Source organism: Lepidothrix coronata, unplaced genomic scaffold (genome assembly GCF_001604755.1).
Source record: "Lepidothrix coronata isolate B3197 unplaced genomic scaffold, Lepidothrix_coronata-1.0 Scaffold141, whole genome shotgun sequence".
NCBI lineage: Eukaryota > Metazoa > Chordata > Aves > Passeriformes > Pipridae > Lepidothrix > Lepidothrix coronata.
Genome location: NW_016690321.1, coordinates 2,427,898 through 2,444,509, shown reverse-complemented (window position 1 = coordinate 2,444,509; position 16,612 = coordinate 2,427,898). Strand labels below are relative to the sequence as shown.

At 45.0% G+C, this 16,612-nt stretch overlaps 1 protein-coding gene across 2 annotated transcripts in view; it reads left to right on the top strand.

The window, feature by feature from the left end:
• Window positions 1-16,612, top strand: part of CACNA1I (calcium voltage-gated channel subunit alpha1 I) — a 74,165-nt gene that overhangs the window by 47,151 nt on the left and 10,402 nt on the right. Inside the window, exons 20-31 of one of the 2 annotated variants that reach the window (XM_017827711.1) lie at window positions 250-339; window positions 776-968; window positions 2,069-2,220; window positions 3,879-3,988; window positions 4,596-4,729; window positions 5,472-5,542; window positions 9,111-9,189; window positions 9,738-9,859; window positions 10,611-10,949; window positions 11,575-11,721; window positions 15,867-15,983; window positions 16,369-16,534. In XM_017827711.1, the coding sequence (XP_017683200.1) occupies window positions 250-339; window positions 776-968; window positions 2,069-2,220; window positions 3,879-3,988; window positions 4,596-4,729; window positions 5,472-5,542; window positions 9,111-9,189; window positions 9,738-9,859; window positions 10,611-10,949; window positions 11,575-11,721; window positions 15,867-15,983; window positions 16,369-16,534 (1,720 nt within the window). Of the gene's footprint in view, window positions 1-249; window positions 340-775; window positions 969-2,068; window positions 2,221-3,878; window positions 3,989-4,595; window positions 4,730-5,471; window positions 5,543-9,110; window positions 9,190-9,737; window positions 9,860-10,610; window positions 10,950-11,574; window positions 11,722-15,866; window positions 15,984-16,365; window positions 16,535-16,612 lie in introns of both variants that reach the window. The other variant, XM_017827710.1, reaches the window with a different exon arrangement.

Sequence of the window (16,612 nt, the reverse complement as noted above, 5' to 3'; positions counted from 1 at the left end):
TTCTCTTTTCTCCTGCCACAAAGCAGATGGTCTTCACAACCTCTCTCCTCTGCTGAGTTTGACTGCACATGGCTTCCTGTTACCCCCTCTCTGTCCTCCACATGGGAGGGAGCAGGTTTTGATGTGTGCAGAAACACAGGCAGGAAGAGTATTTCAGTGCTGTGTGTGTTAGACCATAAACCCATGATTTTTTTCTCCCTGCCTGCCAGATGCACCTGCTCCACATCTGCTTTGCTTTGTATGTTGCAGGCTCTGATGTCCCTCTTTGTTCTGGCTTCCAAGGATGGATGGGTCAATATTATGTATAATGGACTAGATGCTGTAGCTGTTGACCAGCAGGTACAAAGATTTCCTTGTGAAAGGACCTTTTTCACTTTCCTTGGGCTAGTAAGGCAGAAGTATACTTTAACATCCTGCTTCAGATACCTCCCTCAGAACAAGATTCCCTTCCAGGGCCCTTCTGAATCCTTTGCTCACCTATTTGCAAGGGGTCAGGTCCATGGACTTGCCTAGTTCATGCAGGGAGGTGCAGCTGTGCCTGTTTAGTAGGTGTCTGTAGTAATTCATACCTTCTACTCAGATCTTACAGCGGGCCTTTATTTATAATGATGGAGCAACCATGCCCTGTTCTTTTCTGGGTGTGCTGGCTCCCTCCTGACCCACAGATGGTTATTTTAATGCCTTATAAAGCAGGAACTGTTGGGCTGCTGCCCACTGCATCCCTATTCCTTTACTGCTAAGACCATGACCAGCTCTGTTTTCCCCCTTCCTCCAGCCAGTGACCAACAACAACCCCTGGATGCTACTCTACTTCATCTCCTTCCTCCTCATTGTCAGCTTCTTTGTGCTCAACATGTTCGTGGGGGTGGTGGTGGAGAACTTCCACAAGTGCCGGCAGCACCAGGAGGCTGAGGAGGCGCGCCGGCGGGAGGAGAAGCGCTTGCGACGCTTGGAGAAGAAGCGAAGGAGTAAGGCACAGCCTAAGTGTTTGGTTGGTTCGTAGGCCAAGGTTTTCTGAGAAAAACCTTTTCCTCTTCTTTTTCTTTCCTGATGGACTGGTCTCCAAAATACATTGCTCATGGCCGTGCTCTCAGCCTTCCTTCCTGCACCACTGCTGTGCCACTACACACCTCACTAGGGCAGTCTGGGGAAGAGGGGTGACTGATGAAGTCTGCTGGGACTCTAGGGAAGCCACTGGGGCTTTAGCACCCTGCTCCTCAGGAGATAATGTACCAAAGATACCCCTGTGCACATGCTCGTGAGCACTGTTGACACAGAGCATCCACACATCAATACACCTCCTGGGCTTGGGACAGTCCCACCTGGGCTTCCTGCAACTCAGCTGGTGATTGAAATAAGACCTGGACAGACCATCCTTTGTGTTTAACCCTAAATTTAAAGAAGAAGGAGGGGAAAAAAAAAAAGAGGAAGACCACTGTGTTTTGTTCCTGGTTCTTTCCATCAGTGTTGCACTGTCACTCCTTAGGATCCCAAATCCTCTGTGGTGAAAGAAACTTTCTTTTCCTGGTGTTTCTGTCCTCTTCTATGTTACCTTTAGACAAAAATTGCAAAAGCATACTTGCCCCTGGAAATCATCCCTACTACCCAGACTGATGGTTTTCTTACATTCACAGCCTGTGGGCATGCTTTCCCTTTCTGTGCTCCAGTTTTTCCCCTCTCTCCCGTGACACCCCAGGGCCTCTCCTTGAACCATCTGCTCCCTTTTATCAAAAGTGATCTTAATTTGTCAGGATACGAAATGCTGATTTAGCACCATTCATACAAACGTAGACTAACAGATTTCCTTTCTAGCATTCCTTTCCTTATCTTTTTTCTACTTATTTTTTCCCCACTTCTTCTTTCCTCTTTTTTTTTCTTCTCGTATTTCCCCCCCCCTCCTTCCTATGTCCCTTATCTTTTACCTATCCTTTTCTGGTTTTTCTCTCTCCCGCCTTCATTCCCTTTTCTTTCAACACCTGTCACCAGTCTTATGCCTTCTTCCTTCTCTGTTTCTTACCCATTTCTTTCTTTCTTTCTTCCTGTGCCCATATCCCTCTTTCCACTGAAGAGGCACAGCGTTTGCCGTACTATGCTACCTACTGCCCCATACGCCTCCTTATTCATTCGGTCTGCACCAGCCACTATCTGGACATCTTCATCACTTTCATCATCTGCCTCAACGTGGTCACTATGTCCTTGGAGCACTACAACCAACCTGTGGTGAGTGAGATCATGGAGATAAGCCCTGCCTCTAGACATTATGTTACTTTGCTATAGCTCTCTGATGACCACTGCCCACCAGCATAAGTAGGACACTTGACTATCTCTAAAAACTACTGTTAAAATTTTGTAAGATTTAATGTAATAGGCAAAGTTGGGTGAAGAGTCTCACAGGTGTCCAGAAAGATAGTTCCTACTCAGACACTTGTTAACCATTAAAATCAATAGAGAGAAGGTATCTAAGCAAGAGTCAGGCCCCTAGAAAGCATGGTGCAATTAAGTCTCCGTGCTTTATATTAGTAAGTGGATTTGTGGGTCACCCAAATTTAGCTCCCTGCTCTGCTTTTTATGTTCCCCTGGATCCTAATAGGAGTGGTGGAAGCAGCAGTGTCCTGGGAGCTTCAGGCTTTGCATCAGATTTCCAAATATCAGTCCAATTCCCCTGCCATATGGCCTGAGCTCAGAAAACTAGAGTGGCTGGTTGTGCGTCGTGGGATAGGATGTCTTTACCAAGCCACCTTTTTTTAGCGAGAGAAACTGCAGGGCCAAAGTGCCGAGTAGAGCCTCTCTCAGCTGCAGGGGATGATTCCCAATACAGCACCTTGGAGGCCAAATAAATTTTACACTTTGGCTGGGGAAGACCATGTACCTCAGTGTTTCTGGCAAAGCTCTAGATACCTTTGATGGAAACAATGTATGCTGCACATACAAAGAAGCCTTCTGCTTCCATATGTAGAAAAAGCATTCATCATGACATCTACCCAGTGGCATTTCAGTTTGGTTTAGGCTGGCAGCTCTGATGTCTGAACAGGTTGTCCGAGGTAGCTCAGGCTTTGAGCAGCAGCTGAATCTGTCTGTCCTCATTCAAATCTACCACCAGACTCCTCTGTTTCTTGCCTATCTTGCCCAACTGCCCAGCTTTTATCTTGCCCTTGATAGTGCCCAGTTTTACTCTGCAGGAACTCTCAACTTTTATCTGTTGGCATCCTCACATCAGGCCTTTGTTCCTGAACAAGTCACTCCTCTTCCTTACTCCTCAGCTCCTTTCCCTGGAACACAGGTCCAGCCATGCCAGCCTGTTATCAGGCTTTGTTAAACAATGTTCTCAAAGCTCTTCAAACCCTTCCAGTACAAAACGCCCACTGCTCACACTAGTCCTTGGTGGTGGAGAGGGGGCAGCATGTAAAAGAACCAAAAGCCAATCAGCTCAGAGGTGTGACATATGCTGGCCTCAGACCAAGGCACAGCAGGATTTCCTCCCATCAGAGATGACCTGTATCCACAACTACAGTAACCTTTATTCTTCACTCCTGGTTGATAGCTATGCCAGTGCCACTAACAAGGTGTCATCCAGGTGGCACAGGCTACTGGCAGAAGAGAAGGCTGATGGTATTTTGTGGATTCTTCTTGCAATAGTCTCCTCCTCCCCATTATGCTGAACAGTACAGGAGAAAGGATCCTGATAAGAACATGGGGCAGAGAGGCCTGCTGGTGCTTGCCCTTAGTAGGCAGCCTCCACATTCAAGTAGGTAGGAAGCATGGGGTAGCTTCCCCACCTCACAATGAATACCTGGCACTTAGGAGAGTCCCCGCGCAGAGGAGATTTGTGCTTGATGTTGCTTTTGCTTAAATTCTTTGTCCTCTTTTTCTGCTGGAAGTCCCTGGAGACCGCCCTCAAGTACTGCAACTACCTGTTCACCACCGTCTTTGTGTTTGAGGCAGTCCTCAAGCTCGTGGCATTTGGTCTGCGACGATTCTTCAAAGACAGGTGAGCAGGGGGTTGTCAACCATGGCTATAGAACATCTGGGTTTGGGGTAGAGGTTTTGAGGACGATTCCCTATCTAGAGTGTGAGGTGGTGGCAGAGTACCCTGACTGCTTCCCAGTTCTGCACAGCATGGACCTCACCTCAGTCTGCCTGAGCTACAATGCCTAGGCAATAGTGAGAGTTGTCCAAAAATTGCCTCTTGGTTGGCATCTGCTGGTTAGGCTAGAAAGCAAAGGAGATGAGGTTAGAGAGAGACATTTTTTTTCCTACCCTTGAGGCAAACTGTGAGCATTCTGAAGCAGAACATACATAACAAAGTCGATTTGAGGTAGTAAGGCTGTAAAAAGCTGAGCCCATTAGTCAGTGCATAGCGCCACAGTAACACAGCTCCATGCTTCCAAATCAGGCTGGCTTGCCTCTGGCTGCTCAGGCTGTGTGCAAAGTGAATCTCTGTTTGTCTGCAAAAACCCATATAGGCCGACTCAGAGTGAGGCCTTGAACTCATACATAAAGAAATGTTTAGGTTGAAGTGGAAACAATTCACTTTGTTTTTCAGGGAAATGGAAAAACTCTATCTTCCTTTATTGTCTTCAATTTTTCTTCTTAAGGTGGAACCAGCTGGATCTGGCCATTGTGCTGCTGTCTGTCATGGGCATCACACTGGAAGAGATTGAAATCAATGCTGCTCTCCCAATTAACCCCACTATCATCCGGATCATGAGGGTTCTGCGTATCGCCCGGGGTGAGACACTGGCCGAAGGCAGGGTACATGTGGCCACGGAGTGGGACTTGGTGCCATGACTCATTGAGCAGTGGCTGTAGAGTCATGGGCTCACCCTGTCCCCAGCCCTGGAGGAGCCTCTAGGGTGTCCTTTGTCACAACCCAGCAGGGATTCTTCTGGGATGTGATGAAGGACGGCCTAGAGGATAAGACTTTCTGGCTCCCTTGGAGATGAAGGACTAAGAGGGTGGGCAGATCATGTGAGAACTGGACTTTCTCTGTTTCTTATTTATGGGGTAAGCATGGCAATGGTATGTGAAGAAGAGGCCGCAAAGCAGGTCGAAGTTTGCACAGGCAGGGGCCTGAATCTTCCTGGTGGTGGCCAAAGTGTGCTAAGCTGGATTAACAGTGGTATCTGGAGGAAGAGAAACTGATGGAAGGAGAAATCCAAGCAGAGGGACAATTGGGGTACACATTGCTGAGAAAAGGAGCACTTGGTTATAGTGCCTGGGTGAACCAGAAGTCCAATAGGCATGGGTGGTAGAAGCAGAGTATTTAGTAAAAAGGATATAGACTGGAGTAGAAGGAACAACTAGGGTTGTACAGTCAAAAGGGAAAAGGGGGATGAGGGGGAAAATCCAGTTTTTCTAGGGCAAGGGGAGACAGGACATCTATCTTGTGCTATTGTCATTAGTAAGTCACACAAAGGACAGACTTTCTGAGCTCAGTCTGAACCACACTTCTCTTGTGCTTGTTGTGGCAGTCCTGAAGCTACTGAAGATGGCCACAGGAATGCGAGCGCTGCTGGACACCGTTGTTCAAGCCCTGCCACAGGTAAAACAGACCAGCTTCCCAAAAGACTCCTCTGCTGTCCTTTTCTTCCGAAGGGCTGATTCTTGTGGAGTCTCAAAGATAGTACCTACTGTGTTGTGCAGGCAACTGCCTGAAGGTTATGTCCAAGTTTTCATGTCATTCAGGGGAGTACAGCTCACCTCATGTCTCTGTTTTCCAGTGGGTGAATGAAATAAGGTTCGACTCCTGGATAAGGGCAGATTTCTTTGCATCGTGTCTAGCTAGTGTCTAACTGCAGTTAGTCCTCAGCTCCTTTCTCTCCTCTCCACAAGCAGGGAAGAGTGACTGGCAGTCATTTCAGGAGGAAAGGAAGTCTTCGTATCACTGGCCCTCTCACCCTTCCCTGCATATGCCCCCTTTTTCCCCCTTCTCTTTCATTCACGCTCTCATCACTTCTTTTCTTAGCAAGTGCCTCCCCCTTCCTTCTTTTTCTTCTTTTCTCCTCCTGGGTCCCTTTGTGTTTCTGAGCCTCTCATATATGAGAAGCAGTGACATGCTCTGTTGTGGCTCACGCAGCCGGCAGTTAAGTGTCTACTGCAAGACAGCTAGACAGAAGGATTTCGTGAGCTGTGAGCGGCAGCTGTTCCCGAATGAGATGCTGACACAGTGCTTTACACAGGCTTCAAACCCACTGTGAGTATCCTCCATGATGGATGAGCAGCCAGGGAGTCTGGTCCCCTTCCCTTTGGATTGTTAAGAGAGAATTGTTATGCAAGAAGTAGTGGCACCAAGTGGCTCTACCGATCATACATCAGGCCATTCCCCTGGCAGGCCCTGAGAAGGCAACTATATTGCATGATATCAAAATGCACAGGCATTTTTCAGTTGATTTATCAGCTAATGTGCCAGTGCTGGTGAGTGATGATGAGCTGAGATTCAGTCTGAAAACAGCATGAGTAGTTACCCAAGGAATTTACTTTTGATGTTGGTGACAACAAACGTCAATCTGAAAAAGAGGAATCTGATCGCACAAATGTGAGGGGAACTCTGTGATCTTTTATGGATCTTGAGCTCTGTCTGATCGCTCATGCTTTTTATTAAACAATAATTATTTTTGGGTAATAATAATAGTAATAATAACAAAAATAATTAATATGTAGGATATATAATATCATAATTCAGGATAGTTGTGGGCTGAGATACACTGGACGATGGAAGGAACAGGAGATTAAGGATGTTCTTATAGCAGGCAGATTTGGACCAGTAACATTTGTTAGTTCTGGCTCTGCTGCCCCAGGCTGACTCAGTGAAGCTTCTTTGCACCTTGCTCTTTTCCATTCCAGGAGCCACAAGAGACGATTTTTCTCAGGCAAGGGTCTGGAATGGAGCAGGTCTTCAGATCCAGCATCTGCATGTCTGTGGCATGTTTATTCTGCAACCCAGATAAATGCACACAGATGCACACAGAGCTGGATGAAATAGTATCCATAAACCCTTGGTAAGAGGACTTTGCAATATATTTGCACCTAAATGATGAGACTCAACTTCTATCCCCAAAATATAGAGCATAAATAAGAGACTAGGAAATATTCATATCTGTCATGTAGATGGAGAAACTGAGTCATCAGAGAGTAAAGTCTTTTGTAAAGAGCACGGCTGGGACCTATGAGTCCCTGCTTCTGGTCCTAGCCACAAATATATTCTTCCATACTTGGTAAATTCTGACTTTTCTCTCTCCAGTTTACGTACATCTCCTTTGCTAACGAAGTTGGTAGGTCAGGTCTTTTGGAGGTCATTAATATCTGCCCCAAAACAAGCAGATGTCAGAAGGTTTAGCCTCTAGGTATTTCCTGGGAGGTAATAACAAGCAGTACTTAATCCCTCCATCATCAAAGCCTATGATTAATGCACTTCCTATTGACTGGCTTTTACTTCCTCCTGTAACAGTTTGGCTTTGTTTAATGAAGTTGTGTAACAGGGATAAAAAATCACTCCATGGTTGTGTAAAAATCCACACTTAAAGCACTACAATCCACCAGTTTCACTGTTAAAAGAATAAATTTAGTCTCCATATTTTATACACTGGGTCTTTGGGGGACAGTTGCATTATCTGTAATATTATTCTCCAAGATTTATTGGTTTTGCCAAAAGAAGCAGTTTAAAATAAGCTGTCCTTTCCCTTGTGCTTTTTCCTCTTCTTGACCTTTCTGTTTTTGTTCGTAGAGCACAGACTCATATCAGGGATTTTGGCTTGCTAACGTCATACAAGGCATCTCCAGTTGTCCCGTTTCAACTCCCTTCCTGTCTTTGTTATACTGCAGCAATTCTTAATAGTGAATAGAGCTTTAATATTAAAGAGCCCTTTGGAAACGTAGTCCTTAGCTAAGTTTTATTAACTTCTTTTTCTTAATGCCCTGTAGACACAGACCCAGTGGTGTGTGTTCACAGCATTAACTATGGTGTCCAATTTAGTAATCAGAAATAATTTCTTCCACTGAGTATGTAGGGAGCCAGAATCTGGCAGCTCGGGGGAGTGGGTGAGCTGAATCATTTATTTCTCTCCCGAATTTGGATGGCACAGCAGTTGCAATGACTAAATTAGACTCCTGAAGTGGATGATTCTAACAAAGGCCCAGTGACCACATGCATTCAGACCAGAAACTGTTCCGTTCTTCAGAAACACCCGTATGCCAGTTAGGTACCTAATTTTTCCATGACTTCTCTTGTTCCACCAACACTATGCTAACCATTAATAGTATTTTCTGCTACTGTTCAACCTGCTTTTTCCAAAACCCACTCCAGATCCTGACGTATAATCTGACTGCCCCATATGCTGGGGGGGAGGAGATTCAGAGGCAAGCTGTGATTTGGGAGAGCGAGGACTGGGTGGCAGTGCCCATATTGCTGCTGCATTTTTGCACCATGAGGAAGCAATCCTCTCATGGGGATGTTTCCCAACAGCAGCCACTGAAGGTCTGGAAGTCAGGCTTTGACCTAGTATTCATGAGATGCAAAGGTAGCTCTGCTTCCTCTCTTGACTCCTTCATAGTCCCCTCTCTTCTCCTTCTCTACACACATCTTACAAATACGTCTTTACCCTTCTTCCTTCCCACCTGCCTACTCCTCCCACAAGCCTTGATGTAACCTCCACTTGTAGCTGGTGCTGGTGTACATGTGTCCCTGTCTCCTTGGAACACTGTTCTTGCACTATTCACATGATCATAACTTCAAGGGATTTAGGCAGTTTGGTGGGGCACGTAGCACTGCAGGACATGTCTCCATGCTCTGACTCACAGCTTGTCCTTCACCCAGCCAAACTGGCTTCACCTTCTGTGCCCCTGCTCCAATGTGCTTGTCTCCACCTGTCCCAGAAACTGCACACTTCAGTCAGCTCTGGCCAGAACTTGTGCTGGAATGAAGGCAACTGGATAAAGGGTCCAGCTGCAACTGGAGCCACGACCGATGATTTCCCTAGTGTTGAACAATTGTTTGGTTGCATTTGTACACTGGGAATTCGCTGCTGTTCTCTTCAGGCTCTGAAAGGCAGAAACACTTGCCTGTACAGCTGAAATGAGCTTTGGGATAGGCTGACCATGCCTTTTGCTTTCAGGTGGGAAACCTTGGACTTCTTTTCATGCTCCTCTTTTTCATCTACGCTGCTCTAGGAGTGGAGCTCTTTGGAAAACTGGGTAAGTCTCAAGCAGACCATGCTCCAGTGTGAGCTACAAACCTGCTGGTTGAGGTTTCTCAAAATCAGTACTCTTCAATAAAGAGACTGGATTATTTGATGGACTTTATTCTCTCTTATGTATAATTGATATAAGAGGAATTTCCTCTACATTTTTGTTGTCCTAACAGTCTAACAAAATAAAAGCAGCCTCTAGTTTCTCTTATATTCTTAAACATTTGCTTTTCCTGCACTGTATGCCTTGATGTTGCCTTTAAGATTACAAGAAAAAGTTAGGGAAAGTTTATTTACATCTCTTGCCATGGAACATTGATCAAGAAGAAAGGCAGCTCAATGACATACTCGGAGGATACTCCTGAGAAACAGAGTACACTGCATGATATCCCAGGGCTGGGCCAGCAGGCATTTTTCTGTATTGATGTCCAACAGCCAACTGTTGGGCAAGGTGCTGATGCCATTACCTGAGGTCTTCAGGCTATGAGTTTGTATTGTTGATCTCAAGGCTGGTAATGTGTCCTCCACTGAGTGCTGCAATCCCCTTTTTTTCAGTATGCAATGATGAGAACCCCTGTGAGGGCATGAGCCGCCACGCCACCTTTGAGAACTTCGGGATGGCCTTCCTCACACTTTTCCAGGTGTCCACGGGTGACAACTGGAATGGGATCATGAAGGTAACTGCCTTTGGGACAATAATCTCTTAGTTATGGGGAGGAGAAGTTCTGATGTGTGCTCTGTTCAGCACTGCTTGGGCTAGCAAAGGGAAGGAACACAGAAGCTGGGTTGACAGATAAGGTCCCTGCTTGGTCTAGAGTCTCTCTCCCCAATGTGGTAACTCAAACCTTGGGCTCATCTAGTCCTAGAGACATCTGATTGAGAAAGTGACAATTTTCCTTGGGAAGAACAAGAAGACTGTCCAGGCTAAGAGGAAATATTCACTGTAGTAAGGTCTGGTATCAAAGCTGAGCACAGGACATGTGTGTTAGACATGGCACCCATCTGCAGAGGTACCAGGAAAATCCAAAATAAATACTTACTTTCTTCAGAGGACAGAGAGAAAGGCAAGTTTTTTGATTGCATTTGGTGTTTTTGAGTCTGGAGGGGAGAAGACAGTACCAGACTGCTCATTTTTGGTCTTGCTCACATGCGTGGGGCTACAGTGGCAGCAACATGCAATGGTCTGAAAGTGTTTGCTCCATATGCTTTTGGATGTTTTCCCTCTGAAGCAGATAGCATATGCACAGATAGTGTCCCAGGTTCTTTGGGGACCTCATTATCCCAATGGGTATGGCATGCTAGAAGTGTTTTCCTTGTTCCTTCCATTGGCATCAGTGATTTTTGGCAGGAAGAGCAACCAATACTTTATTCTTACTTTGGCTTTTCCTTCCTTCCATCGTTCCCTCTCAAACCCAACTTCCCCTCAAGGATACTTTGCGTGACTGCAGCCACGATGACCGGAGCTGCCTCAGCAACCTGCAGTTCATCTCCCCACTGTACTTTGTCAGCTTTGTGCTCACAGCCCAGTTTGTCCTCATCAATGTGGTGGTAGCCGTGCTCATGAAACATCTTGACGACAGCAACAAAGAGGCCCAGGAGGATGCAGAGATGGATGCTGAGCTTGAGCTGGAAATTACTCATGGGCTGTGCTCCCGCAAGTCAGGCTCTTCAAATTCAGGACAGGGAAAAGGAGCAGGAACAGGAGGAGATGGTGGTAGAACAGATCCTGAAGGACATCTGTGCACAAGATGTTACTCTCCAGCCCAGGTGAGTACACCTTTGAGCTTACTAACCAAACTGCAGCAAGTAGCTGTGGGTAGAAGCTGGGCAGCCTAGATGACTGAGGGCTTAGCAGTAGCAGACAGAGTCTTCCACCTCAGGAGGAGAGGTTTGCTTTCAGCAGTAGACTTTTGAGTTGGTAGCATCATGTAGGGACAAGGCTGTGACAGCAGTGTGTCCTGTTTATTGTCATCATGGTGCAGGAACCTAAGGGCCAGCAGAGGAGGGATGGAGCAGATTAGCTAAAGGTGTGACAGGAGCAAATTTGAGAAGGGAGCTCAGGAGATGAGTGCAGGGGAAATGGCAGATCGAGAGTGAGGCACTCCAGAAAAGCTGAAAGGGAGGTGTGAGCAGTGCTGTGATGCACTGAAAGTGAGTGAAGACTGTCCCTCATTTTTTATTTTCTTTTTTTGCATTGAACTCTGGCATCTTTACACAACCTATGGAGCAAGTGTTCCCCCAGTGACCCTGTGCAAGTACCTGCAGAACAAGATGCTGCTCCAGATGAGTCAGGCTGGAGAACCCAGCCCCAAATTCACGTGAAACTTTAAAGCAAAAAACTCGACGTTCTTAAAATGATCTCTCCCGTCCTCCCCCCTTTCTTGTCCCCTAGGAGAACTTATGGCTGGACAGTGTCTCTTTAATTATTAAGGACTCCTTCGACGGGGAGTTAATGATCATCGATAACCTATCGGGCTCCGTCTTCCACCATTACTCCTCGCCGGCCATGTGCGAGAAGTGTAACCATGACAAGCAAGAGGTAACCTGCGTACGAGGATGTGTGAGGGGACCCTCCCCCCAGGGCCTGCACACCCACACCCACATGCCCACAGGTCATCTGATGTGTGCTCCTGACTGTAGACTGTGTAGCCAGTAGACCTTGTTGACCTGTGTTTGCTATTTGTCGTGAAGTGCTGATACTGCCTCTAGTACAGGCCTGCCCTGTTCAGCCACAGGTGGATGTTTGAGGTGGTGGAAAAGTGAGACGTGACCGGCTACAGGTCAGGAGGGACTGAATGACCTGTGGAGAAATGATTATGAAGGCATCCTGGCAGCTCTTGTTGTGTTCAATTCTGCAAGAAAAGGCTAGGTCCACGCTCATGTTGTATGGAGGACTCAAAGGATCTCACCCCAATGACAGCACTCAGAAGCAATTCAGTGGGAGATTTAAGCATGTGTTTTTTCCTTAAGCACGTGCTTGCTTATTCCCTGTTGAGGTCGATGAATTAAGCACATGTTTAAATGCCTTGTTGAGTAGAGTCAGCCTCTGTGAGCAAGGATTGGTTTGTGGTGAAAACCAGTTAATTAGTTTGAGCAAAAACTAAATAAAAATGGCCCCACTGAGAAAGTTTGTTAGCTGACAAATGGGTTGTTGTTAAGAGCAGGAGACCAAATGGCTTAGACTTGAGCTTCTAAAGCTGGTAGATGCTTTGAAAAACTACTTCCTAAGCTATTAGTCTTTTCATGTTGTGAAACTTCAGGAACAAAGTAGTCTGGGAGGAGTTAGGTGAGGAGTAGAATTAATTTTATATCTGAAGTAATTTTATTGGATTTAAGTGCTCCCATTTTGTGTGGTCAGACTTGTAGCAGTAGTGTGGCTTATCTAACAGTAAATTGGTGCATCAGTGGCAATCTTCATTTTCTCCTTCTCCATAACTAACTTGATATTTTGCTATCGCTTATAAAGAAACGACGAAACTTGGGAAATGAGCTCTTATTGGCAAATTACTCTATCCATGTTTGAAGAAAACATTATTTTGTTTGGCTTCAGATGCCTAGTTCTGATGTTCTAATTTTTTCTCAGTTTTTCAGCTATCTGCTCATCCCCATAGCTTCCCTTTGAAAGTATCAAAATGCAAACATTGCTGTAGTTTATTATTATTGCAACACTTCACAAATGGATGCTTCATTAGTGCAACCAAATAACTAGTTTTCAGTTAACTGCAATTTCCACTGCTTTACTTAAGTCCTTATGTTCAGCAATTGGTGCTCAGCTTTCTCAGCAAATGAGATCTCCTAAGGCATTCCAAAATGATTACCCCAAAATTAAGTCATTTGCAGCTACTTTGCTACATTTTAAAACCTTCCAGTCTTCCATATCCCACTTAGGAATGAAGGCAACCACACGTTTTCTTACCTTTCCATCAAGAAAACTAGATAGCAAAATCTTCAAGTGCAACCCACAGCCACAGCAGCGTTTGATATAATAATCACAACTGAAGAATGATTCTTATATCATATTTTCTAATGGTTGTTATAGAGCCATAAATTATTTTTCAAAATTGACATTTAAATACATCTAAAATATGGATTCAAGAAGAAATTATCTATATATGCAAGAATAACTTCAGTAATAAAATGTAGATATTTTATGTCTGATGATATGAATCAAAACTACAGCTCAGGATTTTAAGTCATAATTGATTGTGACCTTCTCTTCATATTCCATAGTAAAAAACACTGAGGAAATTTGAACAGGAAATCACTATATGGATATATAGCTAACATCAGGAATGCACATAGTCATTAAATTAGAGTTTACCCTGCTACATCAACATGTTCAAATAGGTATTGTACACACAGACAGAACTGTACCGTCTCAAAGCAATTGACAGCAAGTTATGTAGGAAAAATAGTTTTTATCTTGTCTTCTTCAATACATATGTATTCAAAAAACCAGTATGCTTGCTGTCCACCATATCACCCTTAACTCTGCCCTTGTGATAAAAATCAATTATTAGCCAAAAATGTTCACTCTGATTTCATTGGTGATTTAATTAACCAAGATGCTGAGCACAGTGGATGGACACAACATTTAAACATATGCTCAGACTTATTAATATGTGCTAAGCCTTTTGTGGCATTGAGCTCAGCACCTTTCCCAGTTGTGCTCCTGACACTTTATTTTCAAACCAATTATTTATACAATTAAAAATTTTTGTAATCACAGGTCTGGTTTTAAAGTTATATCTGCAACTAGTTATTTTCTGAGGGATATATGTGCATGGTTCAGTGTCTCAGGTTGATGTTCTTGGCAGTTTTCGTGGATTGTGATCTAGTGAACAGCCCCTTCTCCCCCCACTGCAATTTTTAAAACTTTTTTGTTCCTCATCTTTAGTCAGCAGATTTTAAAATATTCTACAGTAAGGGAATCAATAAGAACAAAACCTCCTTTTTTCATGGTGCTAACCTCTTCTCTTGTCATTGCTATCCTTCCATTCTTGGGATGGTTGACAGACATTTATGTATTGGTGGCTCAAGTGCATTTAACTACTTTTAGGAGTTTGTCAGTGAGCACTAGTGTTTCCACACTTGCAGTTTATATATTCAAGACTTTGTTGATTATGTTTTTTGTGTAGATCCCAGGTGGCCAGAATTTTCAAGCAGTGACAAACAGACTATTCTGGCTTTTGTTGAAATCGGTTTTTTATGGATGGAGAAGGTAGTCACAGATGTTACCACGTTTCACGCTTGTGTCTGTACAAGCACAGCTGTAAGGCTGTTCCGGTGTAACAACCTCTTAGGAGAGTGATAGATAAGTGCACACATTAAGTGGGACTGAATGAAGACTGTGTTTCTCTACACAAGTAGTTGCTGACTGGTGGCTGTGTAGCGTGCTTGATGTAAGTTCACTGTGGGCTCTCTGTGTGTTGGTGCTCTGAGCAGCAGTTGTTGGTTTTGCGCTCTCTTCATGGTGGAACGGCACCGTGTTCCTGTGTCAGGATATCTCAAATAAGGGTGTCATTTGTGCCCTTTGTCTAAATCCAGCTCTGGTTTTCCATCTTGTTTATTTAAAGTGCATTATCCCTCAGATGGAGACCTCTTCGACTCTCTGGCATTGGCACAAGCTGCTAAACTTCCAGCTCAAAAGAGTCTTCTCTCCAAACGTTTCACCTGCTGTCATGGCATAAAAGCTGTACCTGTCTCTTGCAAACACAAACACATGGCCAGAAAGATACACAGCCAGGAAGCAAGCTGTCCTCATTGAGACAACCCAGAATACAGCTTTCAAGAGTTAGCTGCTGTTGGTGTGAACTGATGGGACTCTAGAGACCAGTGACAGAAATCCAAGCACAGGAGGGACAAAGCAACTGCAGTTGTTTTTCAGGCCTTGTGAGACAGTTGTGAGGCAGAGGGGATTTGAAAGCTTGGAGGAAAGAGGATGGGAGGGGCATATGTGGTATGAAGCAGGCCAAAAGATTAAACAAGGTCAGACATGGGTCTGGAGCAGAGGCACAACAATAAGAAAGATGCAGACTTGCTTTCAGAAAGCAAGAGTGGGCGGGAGGGGTGAGTTTAGGGATGAAGAGCAGAATGGGAGACGGTGTTAGGTGAAGTCTTGGGTAGGTTAGAGGGGAGGGGATAGGGAAGACCTAGGACAGCTGGAGGGAAACAGAGTTTCAGTAATGAAGGTAAGAGAATATGAAACGCATGATACTGGCATGAACTGCAAGAGGCATGACTATCCCTGGAATGAAAGCACTTTCATGTTTAAGCAGGGTTGTCTGTGGTGCCTTCAGAGAGAGGGGTTCACTCCTCATCCCTCAGCAGATCAGGCTGCCTTTGGCCTGAGGGAACCCTCTGCCTGCCTGGCTTTAATTGCAGGGCCTTGGTCTAACTGTATTGCTCTGACAGATTCAGGACTCATTCTTTCAATTCTGGCACTAGAGGAGCATGGACTGGTGGTGGGCTGCTTGCAGATCATCATATTTTTGACCTTCCTTAAAAAGTGAATTCTCCTGCCCAGCCCAAGTCTGGGTTAGGCAGTTCCTGATGTATCCAAGGGAATATAACCTAAAATTGATCTCGGGTCTACAGGCTCTCACTTATCCACCATAAACAGTGTGACTGCTTGAAATGTGAATGTCAGGCATGACCTGTGATAGCTCCTTTCCCTTCCTGCAGGTCCAGCTGGCTGAAATGGAAGGATTATCTCTCAACTCAGACAAGTCCTCTTCCATCCTTCTGGGAGATGAGTCAGACAATCGAAACACTTCTCAGCTGAGTCCTAAGCAGATCAAGGTCAGCCCCAGGTGGTCATGGGCATGTTACACCGTACACTGTATTTATGCCCCTGCTCATTTCAAGTGCTCTATATTCATCCAGGTGTCCCTGCTGAGGAATATAATTCTGGTCATTTTTCAAGAGCTTCTCCATAGAGACATACCATGGAGAAGGATTTGAGGAGAACAAAAGGATACATGTTTTTGGAAGTTCTCTTCACTGCTGTTAATAACTTCCTCTGAATGAGTCTAAATTTAGGGGATTTGGGTGGGAAAACTGAGCATCTCTTAGCTAGCTTGAAGGTATTATCAGAATCAGCTTTTTTCTGAGGTTTTGACAAGTCTGCGCTACCATCTGCCATTAAATTTCACAGGGCTTTGCCCTCACTAATTTTTTCCAGCAGGATGGCCAGGATAGCCCTGACTCCAGTGGGGCAGACAATCTTGGGGAATGCCTGCTCCCAATATCCAGTGAGGATGGCTCTACAAACCCCGACAGTTACCTGTGTGAAATGGAGAATACTCCCTTAAACTCAGTCCAGTCTTGGCTAAAGCATGAAAGTACCAAAGGTGAGCACAGTTCTCATCATTCTCCAGGTCTACTGAAAGTGTGGGTCGGTTCAGCTCTTCTGTCTTTCCCCTGCCTCC